Source organism: Mastigoproctus giganteus, chromosome 5 (genome assembly GCF_048544385.1).
Source record: "Mastigoproctus giganteus isolate SK-2022 chromosome 5, ASM4854438v1, whole genome shotgun sequence".
Classification (NCBI taxonomy): domain Eukaryota; kingdom Metazoa; phylum Arthropoda; class Arachnida; order Uropygi; family Thelyphonidae; genus Mastigoproctus; species Mastigoproctus giganteus.
Genome location: NC_143579.1, coordinates 66,894,222 through 66,919,053, shown reverse-complemented (window position 1 = coordinate 66,919,053; position 24,832 = coordinate 66,894,222). Strand labels below are relative to the sequence as shown.

The 24,832-nt window shown below is 37.0% G+C and overlaps 1 protein-coding gene across 2 annotated transcripts in view; it reads right to left on the bottom strand.

The window, feature by feature from the left end:
* LOC150085462 (uncharacterized) overlaps nucleotides 1-24,832 on the bottom strand; it is a 201,861-nt gene that overhangs the window by 142,682 nt on the left and 34,347 nt on the right. For both annotated transcript variants that reach the window (XM_090374046.1, XM_090374047.1), the window contains exon 4: nucleotides 13,362-13,429. In XM_090374046.1, the coding sequence (XP_090230172.1) occupies nucleotides 13,362-13,429 (68 nt within the window). The remainder of the gene's footprint in view (nucleotides 1-13,361; nucleotides 13,430-24,832) is intronic.

Sequence of the window (24,832 nt, the reverse complement as noted above, 5' to 3'; positions counted from 1 at the left end):
TGCAAACAATAAAGTAATGACTCATCACTAATTAATCATGGGATCAATGATCTTTTAGGATTAGCAATTACAATGGAAAGAAATATTTTAAAGGTGGGTGAAGGTCATTTACTAGCAGCCTTCTCTCTTTCATTCCATATACTTATCACCCACATAATTTGTGGAACTGACGGCTTATATGTAAGCAACACAATGCTTAAACCAACAGTTTGTTGATGAAAAGGAGTGGAACTGTAGTGTGAATATGTCAGGAATATATAGTGAATGACCTTGACTGGCCTACAAAATTTCTATTTGATATCCCTTACTTGCCTTCGTATCTTTATTTGTGTCATGCTACTCCCTCACTTGCCTTCATATCTTTATTTGTCTCATGCTGCTCTATCTATTACTTTGTTTTATTTCTGAAAATACAGTTCAGAATATTTATCTATTACCATTTAACACAATGATCACAATTAAAGCCAAGGAAATTTTCAGCAATATTTAAAATTCTTTAGAATTTTATAGAATTTTTTATTTACACTGCCCACATTATTTCATAATATTCTGAATAAATGTGTCTCATACTTTTACTTCTGTTAGGCATAAAAGCAATATAAAGTGTAACTTTATTCCTTAGAGTGAGACAGTGGCACCATAGGCAAAGGCTTATGGGGTATAGCTAACATACAGAAGAAAAAGTCCCAAAAGCACTATTATAAATTATTCTGGTTACTAAAGGATTTCACCAATTAGTTTACTTCAGAATACGGATAAATAAATAATTAAGACAGTTACTACTCAAGGCATTATCAGTGAATAATGCTTTATCCACTGATAATGCCAATGCAGACCCACACTTAGTTGGAGGCTGTAAACAGTCTGACAGAGAGAGGTGAGATGCAGCCTGGGCCAGTCATAAATGTAAGGTCACATCCCACACCAAAAGTCATAAATATACATGAATAAAATCAATAAAATCACATTTTTCACCATTTAAGAAAAGAAAATTTAGTTTATTTAACAGAAATTTCTATCATACTGATTGCAATCATAATTTTCTTCTAATTTACATTTATTTGCCATATAATTTGATGACCTGAATAACATTATCAGAATTGAAATTTGAAAGCAATCAAAATTATTTTAAAAATGCTTTTCAAGCTTTATTTTTTGCACATCTGTTGTCTGCACAATGTCATAATTCATGTGAAGAACTGATAACCAATTTAACCTTTCTTCAAACATTATAGATCTGTTAAAATTCTTCATTCTCTTCACGACACTAAAACTTCTTCCCATGGAAGCAACAGAAGTGGATAGACTCAAAAATATTCCAGGTGGTATGGACAAATCTGGAAACAATTCAATTGGATTAGTTTCCAATATGTTCTATAGCAAATTCAATGGAGTTAGTTCTGAACAAAAGTTTGTTCCATAATTTTCTTCATAAAAACCAGATCACTGCATATTTCTATTGCAATTTTTGTGCTGAAGCTTTTATTTGTTCACATGTTAAATTCTGAAATGTCCATAGGATTCCAAATAAGTTACAGTTTTCATACAAGGATTGAAAACGACATTTCAATCCTTGTATCAATAATACGAATCAATAATACAAAAAAAAAAAAAAAATTCAGTAATGTTTTTTGGCATTGGACTGTGTTTTAATGCTGCAGTTGTTTAAAACTCTATTGAAATTCTGAAATTTAATGCAGTTTACTTTGACTCAAGGTATTTTGTCCCATTCCCCACAGATTTGTTGAATTGTTGAAATAAGGCTGTCTCTACATTTTTCATCTTGACATCCAGAGTCGCATTGCAAGCTTCAATTAATAAATTTGTTTGCTATGATAAAGTTAAAACTTCAATCCACATCATTGATAAAAGAATGCGTTTGAATGTATTCAAATACTGATTAACAGAAGTTAATATAGTATGTGCATACAGTTGACGGTTTGGAAATTTCGCCTCATTCACAGCAGCTTGAATAGTGGATAAATGTTTTGCAACTGGTTTATCTGCATTGATTCCTGCAGACCATCTCATTATCGATACAAATAAAGTGAAGCATTTACATGTTTCTTTAAAATCTCCCATCTCCATGGACTGCTGCTAAAGAAGTTATACATTTTCAGAATTCTTTCAAAGTATAATACAGCTTAATTGCATGTTTCAACACACTGTCAACTCTTACAAGATTGAAAGTGCAGTTTCTGCACTTTGAAACAGTGCAATTAGGATTATATTCAAGCAGAACCTCTTATATGCCATGATACTGTCCTGCCATATTAGCGCCATTATCATACGCCTGCCCAATACATGTACTGAAATCAAATTCAAACTTTCCTAGAAGTTCTAGAATTGAAAAAGCGATTTCCTTTCCTTCCTTCCTTCCTTCCTTTTGTGTGAAAGAATCAAACTTGATGAATTGTTCCCAAATAGAAAACTTTGAATTATCAATTATCAAATGACGAGACACATTTATTCTTTGTGTAAACAATTTGGAGTTGCATCCATGATGATGGAAAAATATTTCGAATTCTTTAATTCTTTAATGGTTGTTGCCATATTATTTCCAGCCAAGGACATAAAGAGAAATACTATTCGATGCACTTATTTATAAATTCAAAGGGAGAGATTTTATGTTAGTAAAACCTATTAAGCCTTAAAAGAAATGGGCACCCAGAGAAAATATATTAAAAGTTGAAGGTTGAAATCCGCCCATTCCACACCACCAGTTTTCCTTAAAAATATAAAAATTCTCTCACAAACCACCTCCAATGGAATTGTAAGATATATTTATTTAAAAGTTGTCTCATACATATCACTGATTTTTATAAGTCTCATAATACATTCTCATTCCCTGTCTTCCATCCCTGATCCTCTCCCATTCCTTTGGGCAGAAGCCAATAACGGGTCATAAAATATATTATTGTATCATTTCAACATACAGAGTGGCCATAATTTAAGTATTCCTATTCAGAGCTCTCTGTAGCTCTAAGTAATAAGCAGAATGCCATCAAAATTAGTAAGTAAACTATTCAAGGCATGGGGAGAAGGATCCCGTGAAAAAAAAAAAAAAAAAGTTCCAAAATCTGCCAATAGGGTATAATATGGCGCTATATAAGAGGAAAGACGACAAAGTACCAACAAATGAATAACTAAGACAAACCTTAATAAAATTACAAATTTTTATTTGTGCTCTTTGCAAAAAAAAACAGAAAAAACTGAATTGCACTAAAGTTTAAATCCAAACTAAAAAATAAGACACCTAAGAGAGCAGAAAATTTGCATAAATCTAGTTAATTTAATTTTCCCAGCAGCAGAAAGCTATAAAGGCACAACATGAACATCGCAAGCATATTCTGTAAGTTTACTGTTAACATTATTCCTCGACTGCAGCAAAGAGGATGCCTGGATGAGACAATTTTTATGCAAAATGGGGCTCCTCTTCATATTGCATGACCAGTACAGCAGCTTCTCTGGCATCACTTTACTGTAGGAAGAGTCATTAGTCATTTGTTATTTGTTTCCCATTGTACGGCCATCACGTTCTCCTGACCTTACACCGTGTGATTTTTGGCTGTGGGGTTACCTCAAGGCCAATGTCTATCGAGAAAGTGTCCCTAACCTGGCTGTCTTAAAAGACAACGTAACTCAACATGTGCGGAACATTACTCCAGAGATGTTGCATTCCGCAGTGAAGCACACTGTGCATCGAATGCAATTTCTGGTACAGAAAAATGGTAATCACATCGAAAACCAACTCCACCATCAGTAACATCATCAACCATCGGAAGTAAACTGTGAATGAGTTTGAAGCTGTGAAACCATTTCCTCTAGCAATTTAGTTCAGTTTCTTTCTGTTTTTTTTGCAAAGAGCACAAATAAAAATTTGTAATTTCATTAAGGTTTGTCTTAGTTACTTATTTGTTGGTACTTTATCATGTCTTTTCTCTTGTACAGTGCCACATGCTTTATTAATTCCAAAATCTGCCCTATCGACAGATAATTAATTTTTTTTTTCACGGGATCCTTCTCCCCCATGTCTTGAATGGTTTACTTACTAATTTTGGTGGCATTCCACTTATTACTTAGAACTACAGAGAGCTCTGAATAGGGATACTTAAATTATGGCCACCCTGTATATTATTGAATCATTAATTCTCAAACAGAATGGCACTTGTATAATAAATAATTTTTAATTAAGATAATTTAAAACTTTTTTCAATTACTTTCATATCATGTTTTATACATAAAAGACTAAATTTTGTGGACCCTCTGGGTCAGGAGGACCAGGCCAAATAGCCCTGCTTGGAAGGGGACCTCTATCTTGGTCTAGTTGTAAATATGCATTGCCATATTGTAAATATGTGCACTGCTAAGTTATTATGCTAGAATATCTTGGATTATAATGTAGAAAGATTACACTGATACTTTTTAGAAATAGAAAAATTTTTTTTATTATTTTATTTCATTTAAAATCTTGTGTAATATGAAATTGTTATATGGGACTAAGAACCAATACAAAAAGGGGGGTTATGTTCAAAAAGCTAGCAAAAATACACCATTTTTTTAATAACTATCGGAAACTTAATTTTTATTAAAAATAGTAATAACTGAACAAACGTCTTACAAACTGTGACACACATATATGCCAGATAATGTATATTCATTTAATTTTCTTTCGCTTCATCACTACTAGGCACAATCAAATGAGAACGTTTTCTCTGTTGCAGAATAACTTCACCTTCTGAACTTTCTTCTACAGCATCTAGATTTCATGTATCTTCTACTCTCTTTAAAAAAATCCCAGTAATCTGGGTTTGTTTTCTTTTGCTTGATAGATCTTTGTAAATTTCACGGTATGGGGCTAAGCATGTTTGAAGCTCCCTTTTGAGCTTTGTGCTCCCTTCAGTCAAAGGATCTGAATTAAAAAAATAAGATTCTAATTGCTCAGCTAAGTTTATGCCTTCCTGTATGCTTTTCAGTGCAAAATTTGGGATTTCAGAATTTTCATCTCTATCATCCTCTGAATTGATTTAGTTTACCTCCAATGCCATTTCAACCAAATCCGCTTTACCTGCCTCTTTTCCTACCAGTAATTCTTGAACGTCTTCAGTAGTCACATCATCAAAACTTTCCCCTCCTACCGACTTAGCAAGTTCTACTATCACACTGATTCCATTTCCTGCTGGTTCAACCATATTTCCTGAATGAACTGACTGGCAATACATTTTTCCGACATGCATTTAATGTTGATGATTTTAATTCTTTGAGCGATAAAGCTATGATACCAATACAGTCTACAACTGAAAAAATGTTCCCATGAATCCATCACTTTAATAGATTCAGAATCATTTTTTCCAAAATCCATTGTAACAATTTTCTGATGTTATGAGTTTTAAAGGTAGATATAATGCTTTGATCTAATGGCTGAATAAAAGAAGTTGTACTACGTTGTAGGAACATTACTTCAACGTTTGGATGACTTAAATCTTTTGGATGGCCTGGTGTATTATCCAATAATAAAACTTTTGAAATCTAGATTTTTCTGCTTTAAATAGTTTTCCACAGCTGACACAAAACAATTTAGAAACCATTCTTTAAATAAATTGGCAGTTACCCAAGCTCTTTTTTATTTGCTTTCCAATATGACCATTTTTTATTTACACCTTTCATAGCACGAGGATTAGAAGATCTATAAACTAGCATAGGTTTTATCATGTAATCTCCTGAAGCATTACTGCACATAAATAACATTATGATCTTATCTTTTGCTGCCTTAAAGTCTGGTGTAGTTTTTTCTTTTTTTTTTTAAATAAATATTCTGTTGGGCATTTTTTCCCACCAAAGACCTGTTTCATTGGCATTGAAAACTTTAGTGGTGTGTATCTGTGCTCTTAAATAATTTTTTTTGAAATTACATTGCAGTCTAATGGGATCTGTTTTTTATTGATATCGTCATTTACTCAATTATTAGCACTGAGGGATGAGCTGTCATATTTGTGGAAATGAAAGATACTGCAGCAACAACAGTTCTACCAATTTTAGACACACACACCAACCGTTTATGACTGGTTGAATAATGAAATAAAATAAAATAAAATGATAGAAAAGACTGTAAAATAATATTTACAAAAAACTTTTAATCATTTACAAAAAACTAAACTATAACAAATGTAAAATAAGTAAATAAGTTAAAATGCATTAAAATATAAATATAAAAGCGATAAAAAGACGATAAAAAACACTAGAGCTTTCGGAGGTGTCTTCCTCCTTCCTCAGTAATAGTGAGACTTAAATGACACATCCTTAAATACCAGGTTCACGGCACACGTGGATGACCAGGCGCATACTCAGCATTCCTTTCACTTGTGCCGGAACCGGAAGTGGGCTGGACACGTGGAAAATTAAAACGTTTGTCTCTTGTCAAAACCACCGCCTCAAAAAGGGGGTGAAGCCTAACTCCCCTGTCTCTGTTTATACTATTGTTACCAGAGGATCCAATCCACAGACTTTCCAGCCACTTGCGGTCCCAGAATCTGTGCGCCCGGCCAAGGATGACAGCGTTGTCGGGGGAGATCTGGTGTTGTTTTTCCCAATAGTGCTCGGCAATGGCGGATTTATTGAGCTCTGCAGTCCGTATCGCTCGTGAATGTTCTCCCAGACGGTCCTTGAGACGCCGTCCTGTCTCCCCCACGTAACATTCCCCACAATCCAGGCATGTGATCTCATACACGACCCCACTACTAGAATCCCTAGTAATGGGGTCTTTGACCTGTGACACTACTGTGTGCAACCTCCGGCCCGGAAGCTGCACACAGCGTGTCTGAAAGTCGCGAAGCATCCTCGCAATGCGATCTGACAGGCCCGGATAGTAGGGAACATACACTGTGGTAAGCGGTACAGGCGGAACTACCCGATTGGGCTCTTCCTCTCTGTTGTATTCATCAATGACCCTCTGGGGGTAACCGCACCTCATAAGATCCGTCGTGATTTGCCTAATTTCCTTCTCCCCCTCCTCAGGGGTACTGCAATGCGTTCTCACCCTACCCAAAAGTGCTCTGGCCACACTATTCTTATGTTGGACAGTCTGTGCCGTCCTATAATGTGTGTACTGGCCCCTACACATTGGTTTCCTATAAACCTTAGTTCTAAGTCTGGGGCCTTCCCTATATACCATTATGTCCAGAAATGGGAGGGTACCATCTATTTCTACCTCCGAGGTAAATTTTATGAAGGGGGAGAAACCATTGAGAAACGAGACCACATCTTCCTCTCTCCCCTTCCTTACAATAGTAAACATGTCATCAACATATCGTTTCCACTTACGCCGTTTCCACTTAGCGTAAGTGGAAACGATATGTTGATGACACGTTTACTATTGTAAGGAAGGGGAGAGAGGAAGATGTGGTCTCGTTTCATCAACATGTCATCAACATATCGTTTCCACTTACGCCGTTTCCACTTAGCGTAAGTGGAAACGATATGTTGATGATACGTTTACTATTGTAAGGAAGGGGAGAGAGGAAGATGCGGTCTCGTTTCATCAACATGTCATCAACATATCGTTTCCACTTACGCCGTTTCCACTTAGCGTAAGTGGAAACGATATGTTGATGACACGTTTTGATGACACTTTTGGGTAGGGTGAGAACCATTGCAGTACCCCTGAGGAGGGGGAGAAGGAAATTAGGCAAATCACGACGGATCTTATGAGGTGCGGTTACCCCCAGAGGGTCATTGATGAATACAACAGAGAGGAAGAGCCCAATCGGGTAGTTCCGCCTGTACCGCTTACCACAGTGTACGTTCCCTACTATCCGGGCCTGTCAGATCGCATTGCGAGAATGCTTCGCGACTTTCAGACACGCTGTGTGCAGCTTCCGGGCCGGAGGTTGCACACAGTAGTGTCACAGGTCAAAGACCCCATTACTAGGGATTCTAGTAGTGGGGTCGTGTGTGAGATCACATGCCCGGATTGTGGGGAATGTTACGTGGGGGAGACAGGACGGCGTCTCAAGGACCGTCTGGGAGAACATTCACGAGCGATACGGACCGCAGAGCTCAATAAATCCGCCATTGCCGAGCACTATTGGGAAAAACAACACCAGATCTCCCCCGACAACGCTGTCATCCTTGGCCGGGCGCACAGATTCTGGGACCGCAAGTGGCTGGAAAGTCTGTGGATTGGATCCTCTGGTAACAATAGTATAAACAGAGACAGGGGAGTTAGGCTTCACCCCCTTTTTGAGGCGGTGGTTTTGACAAGAGACAAACGTTTTAATTTTCCACGTGTCCAGCCCACTTCCGGTTCCGGCACAAGTGAAAGGAATGCTGAGTATGCGCCTGGTCATCCACGTGTGCCGTGAACCTGGTATTTAAGGATGTGTCATTTAAGTCTCACTATTACTGAGGAAGGAGGAAGACACCTCCAAAAGCTCTAGTGTTTTTTATCGTCTTTTTATCGCTTTTATATTTATATTTTAATGCATTTTAACTTATTTACTTATTTTACTTTTGTTATAGTTTAGTTTTTTGTAAATGATTAAAAGTTTTTTGTAAATATTATTTTACAGTCTTTTCTATCATTTTATTTTATTTTATTTCATTATTCAACCAGTCATAAACGGTTGGTGTGTGTGTCTAAAATTGGTAGTATGAATAATCCCAACCTCAGAGGCCTTATTGCAGAAACAACAGTTCTAATTTTCTGTTCATTTTTTTTTTTTAGTCAGGATTGCTGTTTCATTTAAAATTTAAACTTTTTGCAACATATGATACCTTTTTCCCTTTAAGACACTCTAAAATTTGTATCTTTTATTCTAGAGAAATAAAAGTTTCTTTTGAGAGGTGCTTCTTTTACTTTCCTTAGGCATAATTTAGGGCTGGCATTTAATTCACAACAAAAAAATTATTCCAATACAGTTCTTAAGAACAAAGTTCAGTAATACATACCCAGAAAAATTTATAAACAATCAAATAAAAACCAAAATAACCTTACAAAAACCTTAAAAGTCACGAACTGCACGGTTCAAAGTCATACTTTTTTATGATCTCAAACAAACACAAGTTCAATAGCACAGAACCTAACACGGGGATTTCCCAATAATTTTTATTTTTTTTTGCATAATTATAAGCGTGTCAACAGTGGGGATTCACAAAAAAGAATGGAAATGTAAAAATTACATCCAACCTAATAGCAGAGTTCCCCCCACACAAAAGCTCAAAAATACCATGTCGTGAGAGGTTTTCCGCAATTCTCTAACTAATTAGAGTGAAAACAAGCACAGTGTTGTGCAAGGTTTGCCACAATTTATCAATTGTGTTAGAGTGAAACCGTGTTGTAGAAGTACCATATTATATGGGAGTTGCCTGTAATTAAAGTGCTCATTTTGTTTTGGTCCAGCTTGGGCAAATGCCAGAATAGGTGAAATGCACTTAGCTGTAATGATTTGTACGGCTTTGTTTCCTTATTTCAATTTTTGCTGCAAATTAACTATAAATTATAAACTACCAGTTTGGCAGTTTACAATTTAACAAACCTCTACATGGGTTTGTTAAGAGGAGGTCATCAAGAAACCATTCTTGTTGAGATAGTCCTGAATTGCATCCTGAACCACAGATTCAAGATCTTCCCCAGCACAGAAACCAAAATCACTGGCCTATAGTTACCCAACTTCTATTTGGCACTACCTTTGTAGATTGGGGAGACATTATCACTTTTCCAAGGATATCTTCTTGATGTCTAATGATGCCTCATTAGAATTCCCAACAGTATATATAATCAGTTAATTAAAACTGTATCTATACCATTCTGGAGCCTTACCTTCCTTTAACTTCGACTTCTTTGAAATTATTATATCACTTATTTAACAGCAATTATGACTCCTTAACATTTACCAAAGGTTCAAATTTGCTTTTGACTGCAAATATCACTGAAAAGTATTTGTTCAATTCGTCCTATTTCTGTGTTAGGTTTTCTATGGACGCTCCACTGCAACCAATTAATAAAAGGATCTACTTGATTTACTCTCTTCTTTTTTGTATTCACATATGGGAAAAAAAAAAAAAACCCCTCTCTCTATTCTTAGCTCTCTTTGCTAGCTGATTTCTCATGTCTTACTCTGTTGGTGGCTCTGTTATGTATCCTCTTACAATGCTCACACAAATCAGAATCATGTGATTGTAACTGTCCCATGCTTATCTGTTTCACTCAGTTAAACTCAATCACACCCAGTGCTTTTTTTGGGACGGTACGGCATACCGGCACCTTTATTAACAGTAATGCGTGACATTTGGATGCAGTGCACTTTGAAATTTGTAATATTCTGTAAATTTTTTTCACATTTACCTACTATTCAAATAAGCTTAAAATTATTTAACTAAATTTGCATTTTTTACTGTCTATTGTTAAGATATTTTCTATATAAAACTGTACAACCATTTTTATAATTCTAAATTACTCAGTCGGACCTCTGTTTAACAAAGTCCTTTTATAGCGAATTATTTTGAATTCCCCTTGGAAGTTACATTTAAAATAGTTTCCATTGAGTGAAGAAAATCTTCATATAGGGAACGGATTAGGAGAGAATTAACTCAGTATGCACTGTTTGCATTTCTGGCCTTCCGGCAATTTAGGCAAATACTGCTGCTGCGCGAATTAAGAGAGCTAAAGGGATTACCATTCTACAACTTAATGGTACCTGGTAAAACCTATCCGACTACCTGTCCCACATATGGAGAAGTCGCACTAGTCAAGAGTGAGCAGATCAAGGTGTATTCCAAATGGGCTCTGGCCAACCTTCTACTGCAGTGGTGTCCAACCTTTTCCCGTATAGGGGCGATATTCAAAAAAATTCAAAGTTAGATTTCTTTAGTGTGTTATTTTTCCATATCTTGTTGCATGTAAAGGTAAAATTGAAAATCTTCGAAAATTTTATTAAGCACAATACACAATTACATTTACTGAACAAAACATTTAATGAGAAAATTTTTTTGATAATTAACAAATTTTAAAATGCTGTTTTAGTTCACTTTCCTCGTGGGCTGTAGGTTGGACACCACTATGAATCAACTGTAAGCACCCCTGTTTGAGAATTAGAAAAGTGATTTTCTTTTACCCCAACAAATAATCATCTGTTGTTTCGTGGAAGTTCTTACAAAAAATTTAATCCTTCCATAAATTAACTTTTAGACTTATAAAAACCGGCGTGACATTTGGGAATTGTGTTATTGTTCAACAAACATTGGCGGTCACTGTGCTTCTTTATTGAAATGGAACTCTTTTAGGCTTTTTTCAATTCAAAATCTACAAATGACTCCAAAGGTTTTCTTGTTTTACAAGCTTTAATATTAACTGATTTATAATCATTATGTTTGTATGATGTTTTATAAAAGAAAGAGTCTAAATGCCGCTTTTCTACTTTAAAGATAGCAATGTCATTGAAGTTGAACTTCACTTCATATGTATTTTCATTAAATTTCATAGAAGTGTGTCGGGCCAAATCTTTCAGGTTGTAAAAATTGTCATGACTCATCTTTGTCACCTTCAGAGGGTTTCCTCTCTTTCTGGCAGTTCTAGCTAATGTAACATATTGGCATGAATACAGGACCAGACTTTAGCAATCTTTTAATATTTTTCTATATTAATGAGAGTGCACAGTCACCCTCATTTTGCATGACCTACAACAAGAAATTTGTGTGTAATGGCTTTGATTACAACAGGGCTTGGCCATTAGAATGATGATGATGGTTTTGATTTGAAAGTTTGCCACCACATACGAATAGGCTGTTATAATAAATTTGTCCTTCTGTTGTCCCCCACAGTTGTCTGAATAAAACGTAATTTCAAGATCGTCAAATTAGCAAGAAGCCACTTTCTCTTCTAAATATTTTAGTACACAAGATCCTATTTCAGTGGAACCTTTTCCACCTTCACGTCATAAGTAGCAATTTACAATGCCTATTTTTTAATTTTTTTTTAAGCAACAATTCGCCATGGCGTGAAGTTTTGCCTCCCATAAAAGAACAGTCAATGATAAACTATTACAAGAAAAAAAATAACTCTCAAGTGGCACAAAACAAAAAAGTAAGCTATTTTGAGTAAATAGTGGCTCAGCTAAAATAATGCCAACTGATATTATAAGCAAGAAGGTTCTGCCACAGAGCAATACTGGCGCAACTCAAAAAAAGTCACTATTGCACACAGACAGTGTGCAACAGTTGTTTAGTCTCCAGAACTAAGTTCCGGTCAACCCTTCCCAATCTCTTCCATCATGCAGTATGACTGATGACTTTTGAGGTTATAATGGACATCATGGCAAGGTCCAATCTTCCTTACATTTCGAGGGTACAGCTCTAAAATGGTGTTCGCAGGCCAGCCTGCGAACACCATACAAATATCTTCTTTCGTCTTCTCAACCTCCAACCCAAGCACGGTACTAAGTACTATAGGTTCTAATACCTCTCGTGTTTGGGGTTTACATAAAAAAAAAAAAACAGCCTCCATTCAGTCCCAAGGTCAGGGGCAAATTGAAGAAGTGCCACTGTTGATGCTTCTCTATGCAGTAAAAACTAAAATTGCACAATGACACTTGTGCCAATTAGTGAGGAAATATTGAACTCACTTTGTACTGATATTACATAAATCTCCACTATCCCAACCTCATTAATTGTATTAATTCAAAAATTAAGAATTTTTAGTTGTGCCACTATTGCAGCCAGTGAGCGATATGTACTGTACCTTCCCTTTCCTCTCTCTATAGAAGAAAAAAGGCTGCACTTGGTCACTACTATGTACAAGTACAATAAAGTACAGTATTTTTACCATAAGTTGCAATATAAAAATGTAGTATTTTTCACAACTTTTTTTTATGACAGTAATATAACCACCTGAAATCAGAATAACTCCAAGATCCAGCAAGGATCAGGTCTGAGTTTACCTGATTTGAGAGGATTTGCCAGATAAGCCCTTAAGTCAAAATCAGAATGGCAAAATACCGGAACAGATTTACAAAAAACGTCACCATCTACATATGAAAATATATCAGAGTTCTGAATCAAACGTGAGATCAATATTGGCAGAAAATAAAGCAGAAAGCTAGGGGCATAATAATTATGGTGGATTAAATAATCTGAGCAAACTAAATAGAAAAAAATTTAACATAACCTAATGTAATCTTACCTTACTTAACTTAACCTGAAATAAAATTGGGGGGGGGGGGAACCAGAACACAGATAATAGAAACTCGGATGACATAAAACCCAAAATATTGACCAATAACCTGTATTTTTTATATTTGAAATAAAAAGTTAAATTCAATAAGAAAATTATTATATTAATTTTTTGAATATTAAGTGTTATATTATACCTTTGGACACCATAATTCTCCAATGGTAACTGCAAGTCATGAAATTTAGGCACATCAGAATTTTTGACCTGCAAACATAATAATCTATTAATTATAACAAATTAATAAATATTAATTATATGAAATCAATATATCATCATGCTGTATCACAGCATAAATTCTGCTATAACATCCAATAATAAATAATAACCAGGCCTTATATGATAATGTATCAATGTATAATAACATTGATGCAGAACTTTCACAACCTATCTCACACTTATTAATGACGTAAGACATGAATGTACAAGCTAAACTCCTGATGTATTATCAAATTAACTTCATTTTTAGTACAAGCAAAATTTTTTTATGAAGAATTGAATCATGTACAAACAAATCCTTGGCTTGTCAAGGGTCTTATATGCCCCTCTAGCAGAGATTTAGCTGTCGCTGAAACGCGTTTTAAACCCTTTCTCAGGTCTGGATGTTTATCCATTATGTAAATGATATTTTAATGACTAGAGAATGTTTAAATATTAATGAATTACACATTAACAATTTAAAAAAATAGCCTCACATTCATTGACCTCACTATATTTAAAAGGGGGAAAAAAGTACATCTGAATCAATATGGTAGAAATTTATGACATAACCTAAATGGCAGAGCTGCATAAATAGCAGTACTAAATATAGGACAATTATTAGGCTCTGATATCCAACAGTACATCAACGTGTAATGAAACAAATTAATAATACAGAGAACACTAATTGGTAAAATCATTCCGATAAACTGTTCATGATGGCACATCATAATTACCCTACCACCTATTTGTAGTGATTTGTGTAAAGCTATAAAACAGTCTGGAGATTATCAGAATATAGTCATCTGATAATCTGGCATCCACAGAATTATAGTAATGCCAGTTTTGGTGTGTATAAGAATATATTTGTCTGCTATTTATTTTTCAATTTCATTTGGTTATTATTTTCTCTATTAATATAATTTATTAGAAAATGAAATGAACAAGGCATAATTTCTAATGGGTTTAGGTAATTAACTATCGGTGTAGATACATCATAGTTTACCCATAAATTTAAACTACGTATGTAGTGTAAAGGCATCGTTTTAATTGTATCTCATATTGTGGGTGCCTTCACAAGATAGCTGGTATTGCACTACTTCGAATAAATAACTCTTCTCTAGTAGAGAAGACTGTTATTTATTTTCAGTAGATATCACCACCCAGATGATCGTTTCGAAGCTAGTTGGCATCATCATCGGTGGATGGGCAGGTATATTGTGGTGCTCTCATATTGTGGAAATAACTTTGCAACTGTGATGGCACGTTGCATTACCAGGGTACTTGCCCACCCACCGATGAAGCCAACTAGCTTCGAAACGATCGTCTGGGTGGTGGTATCCACTGAAAATAAATATAGCAATCTTCTCTACTAGAGAAGCATTATTTTTTCGAAGTAGTGCAATACCAGCTATCTCATTGTGAAGGCACCCACAATATGAGATAAAATTAAAATGATGCTTTACACTACATATGAAGTTCAAATTTATGGGTAAACTATTGTGTATCTACACTGATATTATATACTATTAATATAATAAAAAATACACATAACTGTATAGTAGAGATAAAATTAACCATAAACAAAGTTAACATAAAATTAATCTAATTCTAAAGGACCAGAATTTTGTTCCCACTGGAAAACTTTGCTGTATCTTCTAGATGAATCAGTTTTTGCTAACGCCAGTCAAGCTCACACTGTGATATGACTGAAAGGTCTACTGATTATTAAACTCTGCGTAAATTAAAAGCTTTAAAATTTCCTTATGTAATAATTTTGTTCTTACATGCTTAATTAATTATAAAACATGAGCATATCAAAGAAATATTAGCAGACAACAGACCAGCTTGGGGAAGGGGAAAGGAAATACAAAATATGGAACTGGGCTGGCATACACAAAAGTCTGATTATTGCATTTTTTACACCATCAGACACTGGACCACAGGACCAACTCAAAAAAAAAAAAAAAAAAAAAAAAAAAGTTAGGTATAATGCACACCATGCTTAAAACAAAAATTCAAATTGTATAACAAATGTCAACTCCCAGAAATGCCACTTTTTTTACATTCATACAGCCACATGCTCACATTAAAAACACTTTCTCAGTCTTATGATAGTCATTATGTTTGTTTATCTTGAGTGCAAATCAGTGTTAGTGGCTGCACCCAAGTACTATTTATGTCTTGCATTGTCAAAGCTATACAAAACATATTAGTGTTTAACCATGTTCATTAAATTAATCCCATGGGTAAAATACCCATGAAGTGAGAGAGTTGGTAATGGTATTTGTATTAGCCCTATATTGCAAGGAAGCCCATAGCATTTGCTGAATCACCATCATCATTATGATAATCAAAGCCAACTACTTATTTGGAGATGTGCGGGTCACATTCCCACTCTGGGGAGATTTTTTGCTATTTTTCAATCCAACCAAACAAACAAATCTGTACATATTTCCAAAGACAAACATACTGTGTATATATATGGATCTGTGCAAAAAGCTACAGCAAGTAGATAATTTTTCCTGCAACCATACTGCAATCTATCTAAGGACCTTACCTTGATACCAACGTGTTTCATCTTATACATTAGCCTCTCATACAAAACTGAATCACATGATTAGCTAAATCCCAAATAAACAATGCCAAAATTATTTCCTATACATGACTCATGAGTGTCTCTGTCACAGCTAACCAGGTTGGTGAAACATGATTTTCCCTTTACAGGCTGTGTCCTTTCAGAATACGTGTTTTGCTCCTCGTGTCAGCACTGATCCAACTGATTTTTGAATTTCCCAAAACTGTCAAGCATCAACTATCCATGGAGATAACTTATCCCAATAATTTACAACTTGCTGGCCAAAATAAACTATCCTACAATCGAGTCCACTTCACCCAAAAGATTTTGCAGTTATAAAAACCATAAAAATTTTGCCTTTATTTCTTTTGTTATACCTGCTGAAAGTATAAACATCTATAATTACAGTTATAGAGTATAACTATAAATTGAGGTCTTTAATTTTCTATTTTTCATAGGAAATTAAATATCACAATCAGATCCCTCTAAGGTATCTAGTTACCAGGACTGTAACCCACATATTCAAAGTCTTTCATCATATTGAATGCCCTTTACTGATTTCACAAAATGCATCACCTAGTCTTTGGACCTTTTCAAGAAGCCTGATATTTTTTTTTTATAGGTGTGTTCTAATCCTTTCCTTATTTGTTTTTTAGGTGTCACCTTTGGACATGGGCATTCCAAATATGGTCTCAACATTGCCTTAGGCACCTCCGTAGCCAGGTGGGAAGGAGCAGAAGTGCGTAGCACACGCTTCTTGATTAGACCAGGGTTCGAGCCCGTCACCACCAAATACGGAGGATGCGAAAAGGTCAGGGAATGACCACCGCATATACCCGGAGCAATATGGCCTTAGTTGCTAATGCTCCTAAAAACCAAATAACAAACAAACAACATTGCCTTATACAATGTAATTATGACTCCTTTGTCTCTGAAAGCAAATGTTTGAAAATGTTCCATGTTATCAATAGGATAACATATAGGATAACATGGAACCCTCCTTGCCACCTATCTATACTGCATAGAGAACTTCACATCTGTCTGGATCAACATTCTTCAACATATCTAGGGGTAATGACCTCAACAGATGGATGAGTGGTACACTGGATTAAAGAGCTATGTTCTGATTTTTGAAAATTGATATAACTACAGTAATACCCCGAAGTTACGCGATAGGTGGGTCCGACGAAAATCGCTTAAGTCGAATTCGCGTTAAGTCGGGGTACAACTTTGCATATAAATACATATAAATTTTGTTTAATTGGGACCGAGGACTAACAAAAGCACTAGTTTAGAAGAAAAATATTTAATAAAACTGCAATTCTTTATACATATTAATACAAAATATGTATTAAAAAAAATAAATGAGTTACGTAAAAAAGTTATTTCGATGTCGATGGCTTCATAAAATCTAACAAATTCGTCTGACGACACAGCGCCTTTTTTTTCACGCAGAATTTCTTCGTAGCAAGCTAATAATTTTTTTATTCCTTGCTTTGTAGCTATAACGCTTTCTTCGTTAGAGTCTATGTTTTCTAAAATTTTTAAGCCCTTTTCAATTGAGCTGAGACCTTCTGTCAAGCTTGCAATTGTCATGTGCTTTTCTGGTGGAACTGGGTCTGAAGTGTCGGAAACTTCAGTGACGTTTTGCTCATGCACCTCTATGAGCTCATTCATTATCAGCTTCTGACTACGTGAATCCAACAGCTCGTTGACATCATCACCACTGACTTCCAAATCTAATTGCCTGGCAAGATTAACGACTTCTTCTATCACATGAGCGATATGATCAGTTTCTGGCGTTGTTTTCGTCTCATTTTTGAAAAAAAAATGGATAAAGTTTCTTCCAGACACCACTCAATGTTTTTTTGTAAATTTCATCCCAAGATTCTTCAATAATTCTTACGGCATCTAAAACATTGAATTGTTTCCAAAAGTCTTTAACAGATATCTCACTATTTTGTCTCATAGCTTCATTCAGACGAGCAAACAAAGGCCTCGTGTAGTAGGCCTTGAATGTTTTGATGACACCCTGGTCCATCGGTTGAAGCAAGCTGGTTGTGTTTGGAGGCAAAAACACAACTTTTACACGTGGGTCGAAATTAATTAGGGTGGCAGGAGGGTGACTGGGTGCATTGTCAATAAGAAGCACCACTTTGAATGGAATCTGTTTAGACTTGCAATAACGTTCGACTTCGGGTATGAAGTGGTGACCAAACCAGTCCTCAAAAACAGAAGCTGTCACCCAAGCTTTATGATTTGACTTCCAAATCACTGGTAAGCTAATTTTAGATATATTTTTTAAAACGCTTGGGTTTTCGGAGCGATAAATTAAGAGAGGTTTTAACTTGCAGTCACCAGCTGCATTCCCACCAACCATCACTGTCAATCGGTCTTTGGAAACCTTAAAGCCTAGAAAGTTTTTTTCTTTGTGAAAACGATGTAATTTCCGACAAAAGTTGAGCATGAATTCGAAAGCACACATATAAATATGACAGTTGGAATGCAAATTCTTGTATATGTGTGTGCAGCTCATGCGGCAGCAAAGTTGAATTTTGTTCATCTTTCGCTCTCACTCTCCGCCGTCGCACTGTATATCGATAGAATATGAAAAACGACCTTGAAGATAGTGGGCGGCAGTGTTGCCAAACGAAAAAATCAAGAACCGCGTAACTCCGAGTTCACGTAAGTCGGGGTATTACTGTATTAGAAACAAACAGTATCATTCAAGCCAACAGAGAGGAATGTGGACAGATTTTCTGCACAAGTCAGGATAACATTTGAGGAAAACCTAGAATTGTTAGCTTGCTTAACCTGTTTAGGATTGCTTTCACCAGAGGTTTGCAATTCTAAATCTCTTTTTTTTTGAGGGTCATCAATTTGTCATCTTTCAAAACTTTTGATCATGAAGTGAATTTAAACATGAGTTGCCAATCACTAGTGATTACTTGTTCTACTTTTTGAGTTTGATTCAACTCTGGAAAATAGTAGTAGTGGTGGTGGCATTTGATGCAAGAAAGCAAGTGTATGAGTTATGCAGCATCAGCCAAAAACAAAAAAAAAAAAAAAACACACCATTCCCTCCAAATGCCTGTCCAGTTCCTCCTTAAATTTATTTAACCTATCAACTTCCACAACGACAGATGGAAGTTTGTTCCAGCAATTAACCACCCGCTGGCTAAAGGCAAATTTCAGCACGTATATTCTATATCTGTCTTTTCTTAATTTTTGAATTTATGCCCCCTTAGATTCGTAATCTGAACAAGTGGAAGGATCCCATCAGAATTCAGCGTGCTCAACCCATTCAAGGCCTTATACACCTCAATCAGATCACCGCGCAGGTGCCTAGTCTCAAGCCACTGCAATTTGCAGAACTTAAGTCTCTCTTGGTAAGAGAATCCCTTCATTCCCCTCACCAATCTTGTTGCCCTTCTCTGTACACACTCAAGCAAATCTACATCCTTCCTAAAATGAGGCCTCCAGACCTGTACGCAGTACTCAAGGCGTGGCCTGACCATTTGCCTTATGCAGAGGGACAATCACCTCCTTTTCCCTGCTAGCAAAATTCCTATATATCATTGACAAAACCCCATGACCTGCCCTGGCAGCCTGTCTGCATTGCTCAGAAAAATGCATATCTGACTGCACAATTACTCCCAGGTCTTTTTCATTTTCTACCACATTAAGTGTAGTACACACAGTTGGTACTTTTCTCTGGGGTTACTTCTACCCATATGCAGTATTTTGCATTTATCAAGGTTAAACTTCAGTTGCCACTTCTTAGCCCATCTGCCCAAATTATCTAGATCCTGTTGCAGTAGCACACTGCCATTACTGTCATTAACAACCCTGCCAACCTTTGTATCATCTGCAAACTTCGACACTGAGCCTAATATACCTTCATCAATATCATTGATAAATATACAAAACAACAGAGGACCCAACACCGAACCCTGTGGAACTCCACTAATAACATTAGTCCACGAAGAGCAGCACCCATTAATTACCACCCTCTGTCTTCTCCCACTCAACCATCCTTTTATCCATTGTAGAAACTTACCCTTAATACCATTCTGCTCCAATTTGTACAATAGTCTTCCATGTGCAACAGTGTCAAAAGTGCTCATATGGCTTTAAAAGGGCTTGTCAAAGGTTGCTAATCTAGTTATACATTTAACTAAAGGCAGCTAACATGTACACACATCTTCAAAAAAAAAAAAAAACATATATATCCTTTTACACTTCTTTCTAGATAGCAGGATGACACTTGCTCTTATTTATAAGGCAATCTTCCTCCCAGGTATTACATATGGTACAGGCATATGGTATTATAGAGCCACTTTACATAAGAATAAAAGAAAATTAAATTCCATACACAGAATTATACTCTTAACGAAGGCGTGGTGCACTGTTATTATACGTGCTCTGCAGGTCCTGGCAGGGGCACTGCCACTGGAATTAGAAATAATTAAAAGAGGACTCAACATAGACTCAAAAAGCTAATAGGAAGGGAGGAGGGGTTATGCTATTAGTTAAGGAACACAAAATCCAAGGAAGTGAAGCCAGTCGACTTCACTGGACATTGCAGTGTCGAGTCAGTTTGGTGTGACATAAGCACTGGGAGATTAAAATTGAGAGTAGGGGTGTGCTATAGGCCTAATGACTCTGATGAGTATAATAAGAAACTGTACAGGGAAATAGAGTGGGCCAGTAAATCAGAGAGTCTTATAAAGGGGGATTTTAATTTCCCAGATATTGACTGAAATTTGTGGGTGGGTCACTCACACACTAACAAGGCTTTTGGGGATTTATTGGATGATTGTTTTCTACATCAGCATGTTTGGGAGGCAATTAGAGGGAGTAATACTCTTGATCTGATTATCGGTAGTGATTCTTGATGCATTAAGAATCTGCAGATAAAGGAACCACTAAGTGGCAGTGATCACAGTGTGCTGAAGTGGGATTTACTCAAAGAGGTAACTACCATCGGGGTAAAGGGAAGGGTTTTTGCTTTTGTAAAGGCGACTACGATGGTCTGAGACAGTATTTCAATTCTATACAGGACCAACTGATGATGTTACCAACAGCAAATTCAAAATGGGAAGCATTCAAAGAACTTATCTTGGAAGCTACTAGGCTTTACATACCAACTAAGGAATATTGTTCAAGATTTAGGCCTAAATGGATGTCAGATGAACTAATGAGACATATGGCAGAAAAGAAAAATGCATGGGATATATATAAATTAATGGGTGACATGGAAGCCTATGATAGATATAAGCTGGTCTGTAACCAAGTCACAAAAGAGGTTAGGCAGGCGAAGGCAGATTATGAGAAATCTTTGGCAAAGGATGCAAAGAAAAACAGAAAAGAGTTCTTTACCTATGTAAACTCTAGAAGGAAAGGAATGAATTTGGTTCCCTGGATATTGATGGTTCAACATTTGAGGATCCTGCTCAGGTGGCTAACAAACTAAATGAGTATTGTGCATCTACATTCACACATGAGGAGTTATTCAGGAAGGGGAATGCCAGAGGTGAAGTAAACTCTGGCAGTGAACTAGATTTGTTATTTGTTATTTGGTTTTTAGGAGCATTAGCAACTAAGGCCATACTGCTCCGGGAATATGCGGTGGTCATTCCCTGACCTTTCCGCATCCTCCGTATTTGGCGGTGACAGGCTGGAACCCCAGTCTAATCAAGAAGCGTGTGCTACGCACTGCTGCTCCTTCCCACCTGGCTACGGAGGCACCACAGTGAACTAGATGATTTTGTAATAACTGAGAGGAAAGTGGAGGAGAAATTGTTGAGGATAAACATAAAAAAGGCACCCGGGGTGGATGGGATCTATCCACTTATATTAAAGGAGGCAGCAAAGGAAGTAAGCAAACCCTTAGCCATAATTATGAGAGCTTCTTTGGACTTAGGGGGGGGTACCTATAGACTGCAGATGTGCAAATGTGACCCCAATTCACAAAGGAGGATCAAATGCTGACACAAGTAATTATACACCTGTGAGTTTAACTTCTGTTCCAGGAAAATTAATGGAGGCACTTGTTAAAGAAGCACTGCAGGATCATCTAGACAAGACTTCAGTTATAGCTCGGACACAGCATGGTTTTTTTAAGGGAAAGTCTTGCCTGACCAATTTGATTGGATACTATGATGCAGTCACAAAAGAACTGGATGCAGGGAATAACTTTGATATTATATATTTGGATCTTAGAAAGGCTTTTGATATTGTTGCACATGGAAGACTGCTGCACAAATTGGAGCAGTGTGGCATTGGAGGCAAATTGCTGCTATAGATAAAGGGGTGGTTGAGGAGAAGGCAGAGAGTGGTAATCAATGGACACTGCTCATCATGGACGAATGTTATTAGTGTAGTCCCTCAGGGTTCAGTGTTGAGTCCATTATTGTTTTCTGTATTTATAAATGATATTGATGATGGTATATATCAAGCTTAATGTCCAAGTTTGCAGACAATACAAAGGTTGGCAGGATTGTTAAGGACACTACTGATGCTATGCTGCTGCAACAGGATCTGGAAAGGTTGAGCAGATGGGCTGAGAGGTGGCAAATGAAGTTTAACATTGACAAATGTAAAGTACTACATATGGGAAACAGTAACCCCAGAGCAACGTATATCAACTCTGTGGTACTACACTGACAGTGGTAGAGAATGAAAAGGACCTGGGGGTAATCGTGCAGGTAGATATGAAGTTCTCTGATCAGTGCAGACGGTCTGCAAGAGTAGCTCATGGTGTCCTGTCAATGATATACAGGAATTTTTCTAGCAGGGATAAGGAGGTGATTATTCCCTTGTATAAGGCAATGGTCAGGCCACACCACCTAGGTGCCTCTGTAGCCAGGTGGGAAGGAGCAGCAGTGCGTAGCACATGCTTCTTGATTAGACCGGGGTTTGAGCCCGTCACCACCAAATACGGAGGATGTGGAAAGGTCAGGGAATGACCACCGCATATCCCGGAGCAATATGACCTTAGTTACTAATGCTCCTAAAAACCAAATAACAATCAGGCCACACCTTGAGTACTGTATACAGGTCTGGAGGCCTCATTTCAAGATGGATGTAGAGCTGCTGGAACGAGTACAGAGAAGGGCAACAAGATTAGTGAATGGAACAAAGGGTTACTCTTTCGAAGAAAGGCTTAAGATTTTTACAAATTAGTGTCTGGAGACTAGGCACCGGTGAGGTTGGTTTGGTTTTATTGGCGCATTAGCTACTAAGGCTATAATGCGCCAAGACTATGTCATTTATAAAAAAGTTTAAACTTTCAGTGACCTAATTAGTTAGGTCACTATGTCCAAAGGTATAACAAATATATAAAGGAAAAATGTAAATTTTATATTCGATTAAAAATATTTATTGATTTTAAAAACCTAAAAACTGCAGACACATTGTTACTGTCGGATAAAATCTGACTGAGTGTATATGGCTCAGTCAGATGACTAAAAGCGGTAAAACGGATATTTCTAAAATCTGGACAATCAATTAAAATGTGTCTCATGGATAAAACTGTGCCACAGTTCTCGCACATAGGACGGTCATCTGCCCTCAGCAGAAAAGAATGTGTAAGATGACCGTGTCCTATGCGGAGACAAGCTAGAACAACTTCCTCCTTACGATCCCTGCGCAGAATAGACTGCCACGGTTCAATTACAGGCTTTATACGATATAATTTATTCGCAGTCTGTCTATTCCACGAATCCTGCCATTGGGAGTGAATCTTCTCGTGTATTATTTGCCTGTAGTCTGTATAGGGGACTAACAGGCAGCGGTTATTATTGGGAATTGCTGATTTGGCTGCGGCGTCAGCCAAATCATTTCCCCTAATCCCAATGTGGCTGGGAATCCAGCAGAAGCGGATGTCATATTCGCGTTCATGGAGAACGTGAATCTTCTGCTGAATGCTAGAAAGAACTGGATGAGGATTATACCTCACAGATATTAAAGCCTGTAACATGCTAAGAGAGTCGGAATATAAGATGAACCGTTGGTATTGGCATTTACTAATGTGATCCAAGGCTAACTCTACAGCGTGCAGCTCTGCAGTAAATATGCTGCATTCAGAGGGAATCTGCTCTGATATAGTGCTGTCTGTAAAGACAGCAGCAGATCCCACATATGATTCTGACTTCGAACCGTCTGTGTAGACTGGCGCGAAGTCGGAATATTCAGTTCGGTGTGCTGAATGAAGCTGCAGGTAGACAGATGATGGAGTGTCCGACTTTCCCCAATTTCTAAGCGACAAGTCGCATGCCAGGACACGAGCATGCCAGGGTGGAAAGGGTTGCTTTGATGTTCGGGCAACCTTGTCTACCTTGATATTGAGTTCATTGAGTAGCTCTTGGATGCGAATACCAAAAGGACGATTGGCAGTCTTACGGGTTTTGTACAAGTTTTCCCATCATGGCTCAAAAACGAAGGGCCACGTAGGATGGTCTGGCAGGGATTTCAGTTTTAAAGCGTACTTTAAAGACAACTGCTTACGTCGAAACGATAACGGTGGTTCGTTTGCTTCGACGTATAGACTCTGGACAGGAGATGTTCGAAATGCTCCAGTAGCACCGGTGAGGTGATCTGATAGAGGTGTGTAAAGCCTTGAATGGTTTGAGCATGCTCAATGCCAATGGGATTCTTCCTCTTGCTCAGAATAATCACCAGAGGGGGCATAAATTCAAATTGAGGAAAGACAGATGTAGGATAGATGTGCGGAAATTTGCCTTTAGCCAGCGGGTAGTTGGTTGGTGGAATAGACTTCCATCCCTTGTTGTGGAAGTTGATAGCCTAAATAAATTTAAGGCTCAGCTGGA